This window comes from Uranotaenia lowii, chromosome 3, assembly GCF_029784155.1.
Source record: "Uranotaenia lowii strain MFRU-FL chromosome 3, ASM2978415v1, whole genome shotgun sequence".
Taxonomy (NCBI): Eukaryota; Metazoa; Arthropoda; class Insecta; order Diptera; family Culicidae; genus Uranotaenia; species Uranotaenia lowii.
In genome coordinates this window covers 236,983,169-236,993,753 of record NC_073693.1, presented here as the reverse complement: position 1 = coordinate 236,993,753, position 10,585 = coordinate 236,983,169, and the positions used below count along the sequence as shown (strand labels likewise).

At 34.7% G+C, this 10,585-nt stretch overlaps 1 protein-coding gene across 1 annotated transcript in view; it reads left to right on the top strand.

The window, feature by feature from the left end:
• LOC129753194 (hemicentin-2-like) overlaps nt 1-10,585 on the top strand; it is a 369,013-nt gene that overhangs the window by 305,239 nt on the left and 53,189 nt on the right. Inside the window, exon 6 of the mRNA XM_055748994.1 lies at nt 8,668-8,778. Coding sequence (XP_055604969.1) covers nt 8,668-8,778 — 111 coding nt within the window. The remainder of the gene's footprint in view (nt 1-8,667; nt 8,779-10,585) is intronic.

Sequence of the window (10,585 nt, the reverse complement as noted above, 5' to 3'; positions counted from 1 at the left end):
TCGGATTGGTTTAATAATCCTGTCGAAGCCCCGGGAGAGGCAGTGGACAAAATCCGGAATCACTCACGTGAAGATTCGGTGTGTCGAAGAACTAAGTTCTGGCATGCAATTTGGTTTTCCGAAGGCACATGCATATCACCCCACAAACGGTTTAATTTTCCTCACTATTCAGTCCAATTATATAAAACAGTTTTTATATTTAAACAACTAAATTGGACTTAACTTTATTTTTTGAACTTAAACTATTTTCAACTTAAAACTAGCACTTCCAAATTATAAAGCAAGTTCCAGCTTGAGTTGGAAACTTGCTGCGCGTTGATTGATGTGCAGACGGCTGCGAACGAACGAAGACTATTTTTCGGTAGTTTTTTCACCCAGCGCGTGTGATGAAACCAACAGCACACAATCGATCACAATTTCGATGGCTCTATTGTGTGAAGCACAAATCTCACCGGCACGCCGGCCGGCGTTTATTGTTCCGCTGCAAACTCGGTCGAGTTTGATGATCGTTGATGATGGTTCAATAGGGTGTCTCATCATCACACGCAAATGGTTGAACTTTTGGTGCGAATAATTTTTCGATGCACATTGTGAATCGAACAAATTCCTATTCCAACACAGTTGGTTTAAAAATATTTTTCCAACAATCATATTTTTTTTTATATAAATATTCTCATAATTCAGTTACTTGTCTGGGCTAAGATGTAAAAAATGATAATCAAAGGAGACACCTTGTAAATCTCGTTTCCATATGCTCGAATATGATTATTTTACATCACGTATTTTTGAACGTTGAAAATAATTTTTATGATCTCAGTAAGTAGAATTTTTTGTAGTATTTTTTTACCCCTAAATGTATGCAATATCTTTAAGAGAAGAATAATGCAAAAATTAGTTTCAACAGATCCAGAAATTAGTGCAATGGTGTTTTTATGCGTAATGCCTATATTGCATCAAAAATTTATCAAAGACTATACATTTATACGCAATTAATTAGATTTTTTTTTTTAAATCAAAGGTTTATTGCAAGTAACCCCTTTTTCTAAATATGGTGAAAATCGCATGTTTTCAAAAAATTTAAAATAATTGAAGAAACCAATATTTTTTCTGATTAAGTCATGTTGATGTCCCACTGACCTTTAAAACTTTGATGCATAATCTTTGAATGTGAGTTTTTAGAAGCCCATTGAAGTGGAAAAGTTTTTCATGTTGCCCAGTTGACGGTAGTTAAATGTGATAGGTCATCCAGGAATGAATAGTTGAATCTATTGTTTTTATAGTTCAACTCCTAGAAGAAATCACACATTTGTGGTTGGATCTATTATAATTACAGTTATATCAAATTATACCAATTACAGTTGAAAACATTACATATCTATAGCTAAATGTGATACACGAAAAATAATTCAAAGGTAAAATCTACCGAGATAGCAAGGTGAACACTCGCGAAAGTCCGAAAAGGTAACTTATATCTTTTCGAGGTGAAACTCATCTCACAATAAGGGAAGTTCATCTTAATCGAGCTGGAAAGTCACAGCGAGAAAATAGATGAATCCAAAAATGTTTATCTTACCTCGTATAAGGTGAAGTTTAACTGAATTGAGCTGAATAAAGAAGTACAATTCACTAAGAAAAAGAAGTAAATCCTAATAAAGTTAAACTAACCTCGTAGCGAAGTGAAGTTGATATGGATTAAGCTTAACAAAACGGTACAATTCATCTTAAAATAAAGTAACAATTTGCCGAACCCTTTTATTGAGGTTTCGTTGTTTTTGTCATTCAAGAGCAAGTTTGCTTCGTTCTCAATATGTGAAAATCGGGACAGAATCGTAAGTGTTTTTTGGATATCATTTAGTTGTGCTGGTTCTCGTCATCACACTTTGCTTTTGTTTAAGATCGGCCAACAGAGCTTCAAGATGTATTCCACGTCATCCTCCAGATATCATTCTGGAAAAGCTGGAACTGACCGGATTAGTCGAATGGAGAAGGGCATGAGTATATGGAACGCGAAGCCAAATTGTCTACGAGCCTGACGAATGATTTTTTTTTAGGTTTTATGAAGAAACCAATCAAACTAACTAGCATTCACTTTTTTGCCAGGTGAATGCGAAAAAGGTAAAATTTACCGAGTAAGATGGGTCAAAAAAAAATAACCTTACTTTCGGGTAAATTAAACCTTTTTTTTTATTTTCCGCACGGAGAAAAAAGACGACAGTTGTTTCAATAATTTCAGCTTGTTATACCAATAATCGAAATGCAGTTGATTTTTTCGCATTCAACTACTTTTATAATAGATTCAACTACAAACTTCTAATTGTCCTTACGCAATCAACTATCAATATGATGCATTCAACTGTATGATTTATTTTATGCATTCAACTATAAATACAATAGATTCAGCTACAAACTGCTGATTGACCTTATGCAATCAATTATGAATATAATCGATTCAATTGTAGTGGTATAATTGATTCAATTGTAATGGTATAATTGATTCAACTGTAGATATGGTAGATTCAATTACAATTGTATGATTGATTATAGGCATTCAACTATAAATATAATAGATTCAACTGTAGTGGTATAATTGATTCAATTGTCAATATGATAGATTCAACTACAATTGTATCATTGATTTTAGGCATTCAACTATAAATATAATCGATTCAACTGTAAATATGATAGATTCAACATTAGTGGTATAATTGATTCAATTGTAAATGTAATAGAATTAACTACAAATGTATGATTGTTTCTAGGTATTGAACCATTAATATAGTAAATAAAACTGTATTGTTATGATAGATTGTGTGTTACTTGAATACTATAGTGTTCATCAGCAAAAACAAAAAAAATTAAGTGTGGGACCCAATAGATGTTCCCTGTAGCGATCGGATCGCTGTTTTTAGGGCTCTCTCCGGTGATGGGGAAACATTTTCCTCTACCAGTTCGTGGCAGCGGTCTTGTAGAAGGCCGATTGTTCCTGCAATTGGGAAAAGTACACCTACTCTGGCTGCCCGGGAAATCGACGTGGGTAGGTAACATTACGGTAAGTCAGCGTATGATAGATTTATGTCATGATATTGAATAAATTTCCCCCCACTAGGTCAATCTTCGCACGAGTGCAGAAGCGCAGACATCTTCCGGGACCGATAGTTAAGACGCAAAATTTCCTGGGCAACCATGCATCAAGATCCAAAAAGAAAAACAGCGAAGGAACCAGGACATGGATATCGGGATTTCCGGTCAGGTTTTCTAGCATCATGGCGGCTAAAACGAACTAAATGCAAAATGCTGAAATAATAAATTAAAAAAATAATAAAACGTAGCCATAAAATTATTCCGAAAAAGTGCTTCAGATATGATAACTTCCAATATAAACAGAAATTAAATGTACAATATTTATAGTTGACCTCAGTGAATCAATCATAGAAATAAAATTGAATTTATCATATTTAAAATTAAATAAATCATATTATTATAAACAGTGAATCAAATTGTCCCTGATATTGTCTTGAAACAAGCGACAAAGTGGGCGTGTGGTTTTGTCTTTATTCTATCTCTGTGCGACAACCTTTTGTCTCTCCCGTATGTTTATCATGACAAAATGAGTAGGCAACCAAGAGTTGTCGCGTCGTTGAGAAGATAATGACAAATTCTAATGTGAAATTGTCCTGAAATTTAAAACGTGGGACAATCCTATTCGATTATGTGGCTAATCTATCTGATTTCGTAAAAATGAAAAATTATGTGATCAGATCATAGCCTATCTGAGAAGAACTCTTGGGAAAGGAAAATATATTAGAAGTGGTTCAGGGCAGGGACACTGGGTCGTGGCCATGACCACTTTGGTCGGTTCCGGAACGAAATATATCAAAGTTATCAGATTGAGACTTGCGACATATTTATATAAAGCTCTCGGCCTCTTCATGAAGGGAATCGATAGGAGAAGCGACTCGGGGACACTTGATCGTGGCCATGGCCAATCTGGCCGGTTCCGGAACGAATTATTTCGAAGTTATCGGATTGAGACTTGCGACATATTGATAGAAAGCTTATGGCTTCTTGATGAAGGAAATCGATGGGAGAAGCGATTCGGGGGACACTGGGTCGTGGCCATGGCTATTCTGGCCGGCTCCGGAACGAAACATGTCAAAGTTATTGAGATTTGCGGAATATAAATTGAAAGCTCTTGGCCTCTTCATGAAAGGATCGATAGGAAAAGCAATTCGGGGATACTGGGCCGTGACCATGGCCAATCTGGCTAGTTCCGGAACGAAATCTATCAAAACCAACAGATTGAGACTTGCGACATATTGATAGAAAGCTCATGGCCTCTTCATGAAAGAAATCAATAGGAGAAGCGATTCGGGGACACCGGGTCTTTGCCGTGGCCACTTTGGCCGGTTCCGGAACGAAATATTTAAAGTTACCGGATTGAGACTTGCGGCATATGAATAGAAGGCTCTTGGCCTTTTCATGAACGATATCGATAGAAAAAGTGATTCAAGAATACTTAGTAACTTGGCGTTAAAAACTTTTCAGATAAGGTGAAGATATTTTAAGTTATGATAGTTAAAAAACACATTTATATAGGTTGCCCAAGATGTCCCACATTATGTGGCCCTTGATCCCTTACTGGGCCATGGTCCCGGCCCAGTTTACCTCAATCGCTTCTTCTATCGATTCCCTTCATGGAGAGACCATAAGCATTCTATCAATATGCCGCAAGTCTCAATCCGATAACTTTGAAATATTTCAATCCGGAACCGGCCAGATTGGCCATGGCCACACCCAAGTGTTCATGAATCGCTTCTCCAATCGATTCCATTCATGAAGAGGCCAAGAGCTTTCTATCAATATGTCGCAAGTCTCAATCTGATAACTTTGACATATTTCGTTCCGGAACCGGCCAGATTGGCCATGGCCACGATTCAGTGTCCCCGAGTCGCTTCTCCTATCGATTCCCTTCATGAAGGGACCATGAGCTTCCATTAATATGCCGCAAGTCTCAATCCGATAACGTTGAAATATTACGTTCCGGAACCGGCCAAAGTGGTCATGGCCACGATCCAATGTCCTCGAATCGCTTCTCTTATCGATTCCCTACATAAAGAGGCCAAGAGCTTTCTATCAATATGTCGCAAGTCTCAATCCGATAACTGTGACATATTTCGTTCCGGAGCCGGTAAAATTGACCATGGCCACTACCCAGTGTCTCCGAATCGCTTCTCCTATCGATTCCCTTCATGAAGAGGCCAAGAGCTTTCTTCCAATATCTCGCAAGTTATGATCTGATACCTTTTAGCTGGTATTTTTGGAACCGTTTATCCTTATATTTTTCAACAGCAACAAACGAATGTTCTGAAAAAATATTATCGGGATCAATTAGCAAAGAAATTTGTCTTTATCGTTCCAAGCCTGCGACAACGACAAATATTTATTTGTTTTTGTCACGAAAAGTTCAAGTTGGGACAATGTCATTATCATTCGTTAGTAGGCAATTTTTGATTCACTGATTATAAATGAATCTATCATATTCATAATTAAATCAATTATATTATTACAGTTGAATCTATCATATTTATAATTAAATCAATCATATAATTATAATTGATTCTACTATATTTTTTGTTGAATGTATAACATCAATCGCGCATTATAGTTGAATCTATTATATCTATAGTTGAATGCACAAAATCAATCATACAACTATAATTGAATGTATTATATACACGGATAAAAAACTCTACAGGTTGTTATCAAAATTCGTATGGTTGGCTTTTCCATATCACTGATTATTGGTTGAACCCATAATATTGCTAAATCTACATCGATGGCTACGAATAAACTAGCATTGCTGTAAAGTTGTTTTGGCTATCGATAATTTCTCATCTGCTCATCGCTAATATAAACTAACATATGGCGGATTTGGCTTTTTTAATCAGGTCAACTTAAGGATTCTAGATGTAAGTTATTGAATGTCACAAAAACAGAAGATGGTGGGAGTTATTTTTTCGAGGACATACATCAGAAAGCGAAAATGTAAGTTCAATTTGTTGTGTAAGTTCATTTGTTCTACTAACAGTTGTTTTCAGTTTCAGATTCATCCGCTGGGACATATTATGTTGAAGCGCGCATACTTTGATCCCGGTTGGCCGAAGTAATGGGAAAAAAACAAAATCCCCCAAAATGTTTCCAATTCAATTTTACCACGTAAGTAATTTTATATTTTTTGAATATTTATCATGTTCTCTCGGTTGAAAAAAAGCTATTTAGATTTTGACGATTTTTTCAAATTTTGTTTCAGGTTTCGCGCAAGTCTCAAAAAATATCTGGAAACGGCGGAGCAGCAGCGTCAATTGCATTCAAAAATACGCCACTTTGTGATATATGATTAAAAAAAACCTATTTCTTGTTAAAAATAAAAAGGAAAAACAATACAGTTAACTGCTCAAACTGATTTTTATTAATATTTGAATCTACAATTGACGACGTTCATAGGGAGCCGTATTACAGAAAAAACAGCCATACAAATGATTGACTAAAAATTCCTGTTGGATTTTCGAAGCTGATGCGATCGCTAAATCAGCCATTTATCCATTTGTGGCAACGTATAATCAGATTGTTGGCTTGAATGTATTTTCGGGTCAGAACCAAACAACCATATTTATGTTCATGTAGACGCGTAATATGACTGATAAATCTATATATTTTTCTCCGTGTACATTGTTGACTGTACGAAATTAATCAGATTGTCTATTATATGTATTGTTGAAATTTTAATAATTATAGTTATCCGAGAATTAATCAGATATATGATTGAATATAAGTAGATTATTGTTGGAAATACTATACTTTTTTTCCGTGCGTGTAGGTCATACAAGGATGTATAGTTCAATCAATAATATTTATAGCATATGCTTTAAATCAATTACACAATTGTGAATCTATTATGTACATATATATATAGTATATAGTATATTCATAAGACCGCTGCAAACTGTGTATGGAAATTTCAAATTCTTTCATTTTAACATCTCCACCTAAAACTTTTTTGGCTGATTCTAATGAAAAAAAAGCGATAAAGCAACGAACTATATAATTGTGTATGAAAATTTAAAGAGGGGAAACAAAAATTTTCATTCAAAAGTCGCCAGAGATGTACTGAAAGTTCCAAAAATTATAGCTTTGAAAGAAAAATATTGCTTGATTCTTGCAGTACATTTCCTGTCAACAAAGTTTTACCCTAACTTGTAACCCAGAAAAGATATTCGATGTTTTGCAAAGTTTTTGTTTTCCCATTTTTTTTTTAAATTTTCCGTTTTTGGAACACTCAATATGGGAATAAAAATCTCAAAAAACTGCTTTGAATAGCCAAGGAATTGATTTATATAACCTTTGTAAAACATTTCATGAAATTATTAAAAGCTTAAGCGAGCAAGGTCTGCCATTTTTAAATACATTTCACTGGACTCAGATTTTTTATTTTGAAAGGATTATATCTTTCTTCATGAAATGCTCAGCTGCTTGTCATGTAACAGTCAAAACCAAATATGCAGAAATTTCTGCTTCCATTCAAATTTGCATACAAAACTGAAACGTGTCGGACTAACTCAGGAATTAATCAAATCATCTAAAATTTTACACTGATGCTTGGTGACTCAAAAGGCAGCAAAAAAAATATATGGGAGTAGAAAGTCTAATGTTCCTGAATGATTGCGTAAGATCAATCAGCAGATTGTTGTTGAGTCTACTATATTTATAGTTGAATGCGAATAAAATCAACTGCACTATGTTGATTGGTATGAAAAGCTGAAATAATTAGAACAACAGTCATCTTTTTTCTAAAACAATATTGTAATGATGCTGCTAATCAACAAATCTCTTAACCATATTGAGTATATGGTTCCTTTAAATAAAGTTTTAGAAAATTAAGTATCACTATTTTTATAAGAACTTCTTATGTGCCTAAGAACATTTGAATAAACGAAACTGAATAAAAAAATTAATTGACGTGGAAAATAAAAAAAAACGCCTTGATACAGTGAATTATAACCAGCCTTTTTTATGTGATTTAACTGTGATTTGAAAATCTTTAAAAAATAATTACAACTGTTAAATTGATCGAAAAGTCCCTGAAAAGCCAGAATGTTAATCATTTTACATCTATGTTCCCAAAATGTTAGATTATAACGGAAGATTATAATGTAAGATTTGAATCATATTTAGTATATTGTATAAAATGATGAACAAAATAATAAATTATATCATCGACTTTGGAAAGTTTTAGTTTATTTTGTCCACGTGTATTTGCATTTCAACGGCTTTGCTTAGCAACTGATCTCAAATTGCACTGGAGATCTTCTCGAAATTATTTGTTTGTGCAAATTTGGCTCTTTGTATACACTTATTTCAGAAAAAAAGACAAAATATTTCAAATTCTACAGGAAATCTTAACATTTTTTTGTCGAACACCATCTTTGAATAATTTTTTAAGGTACTGATTTAACCTATTAAATCTTTAATCTATAAAAAAAAGTTAATTTGGTTTTCCTTATTTGTTCGATTTTTCTCATCTCCACATTTTAAACCATTTTAGTTTTTTTTCTCACAATTAAGATGGATTTATATATGATGTTATAATTGTCTTCAATCTTTTTCCAGTGCCACCGGACGTTCCACGGATTCACGACTCCAATGGTTTCGAGCTTCCCCAGCATGCTGGCCCTTTCGAAGAGGGTGGCATCCTGGAGCTGAACTGCATCGTCTCTGGGGGTAAGTTATGCGTCAATATATAAAAAAAGGGGATGGGTATGCAAAACACGGTCAAGTTTTTGGATGGAAGACAAAATTATTTGAATTTATAAAAGTGTTATTTTTGTTGTTGTAATGTCTTAGAAGAATTCCGTTTTGTATCAAAACTTTGAATTTAAAAATCCCAGACACGAATCTGAGGCAAAATACAACTGCCTACATAGTGTACCAACATCTTCTCCGGCCAAGTCAAGCGTTCAAGAATATTTACAGACAACCGGAATCGAACTGCTCTCTCCGAAATTCGTTCCGCCAAAAAAGGCCGGACTGCCACCGGAATTCAATTAGTCACTAATGAAGCGCCTCGCGCCGCACATCTTAAATGGCAGATTAATTAGACGATTATCGGCAAAGGCACTCGGTTCCGGAAAGATGTTCTTTGAGCGATTGCCAGTTTGTCTGCTGCCAGGCCATTTTCTCGAAAACCGGTAGCCATGGTTTCTAGAATTGAATAACCCCAATTTTCTTTCGTTCCCCTTGTTTGGCTTTTTCCCCTTTTTGCGGAAAACAGAAAATTTTGGTTCTGTTAAAGTTTTCTTTTGAAAACTTTCCAACTCTTTCATTTGCAGAAGACGATGCCCTTTTTTGGTTTTAGTGAATTTGTAAAAATGTGCTGTCTGGAAAATTGGGAAAAATGCCTTTTTGGATTTGGGTTCATTTGGGTAGCCTTTACTTAGAGCCTTTTTCGCTTTTCTTTCCGTCGGGCAAAAGTCACCCAAACTGAGCCGTATTTCAAATAAGTGTATTACCTTTTCTCTATATTCGACAGCTATAGATTGGTTCTCCTAAGAAAAAGGATTTTTTATCGAAATATTTTTTTAACTGGAATCTGTCTGCGATATCTCCAAAACGGTAGAGCTAATTAATAAATTTATATGCCTAAGTGTCAGTATCAGAAATTCCGTTTGAAGTTTTTATCTCTACTCTAAGTAGATATATTTGAAATACATGAAATGTAAAAAATGGGACTGTTTCTGAAACTATCTTTGCATTTATCTTAATTGAGAACATTTCAAAGACCTCTAAAACTTAATTCCAGCTACTCGCTTTTGTATTCATTTGTTACACAATATCTTAATAGTAAGATTATTACACTACGATATGCATTCAGTACATTCATAAAGTTTATTTTCGCTGCTGTAATCTCTCGTTTCATTTCCAAATAATTAAGTCGTATTCCTGGAATGGCCCTTCCATTGTCGGTCTCAAGTCTTTTGGTTTAGATTCTCTTCCGGTCGGTTGTTTTCGGTCCAATGAATGAATGGCTGGGCGGCCAGTCGGCCTTCATTCGAATAAAACCTCATCAATCCGGTTGGACTATGAAACTTTACGGCCGCTATTAGTGATGAAGGGTTTCTGGTTGCCACTTCTTCCATGTCGTGTTTGTATAGCTAGAAGAAGGGATCGATCTGAGGAGGGTAGCACAGAAACGGGACGACCGAAAGGAGATACCTAGCTACAATGAATGGACATCAATTATACACTCTGTGGTTACGATTTTAACTATCAGGGACAATGGGCCTCTTAAGACGACAACATTAAGAATTTTAAAGAATATAGGTTAAAAACTGAAATAAGGTGAAAGACTCATTGACATATCTAATGTACAGGGTACGGCAATTGAAGTGCTATTATTGGAACTTACAAATAATTTGGAGCAAAACCAAAACTGTTTCTAAGGACTTAAAATGAAAAAATTATATGTTGAAAAAAAGACAACATTGGGATAAGGTAAGATTATTTGAAAATGTCGGTAAACGAAATAATT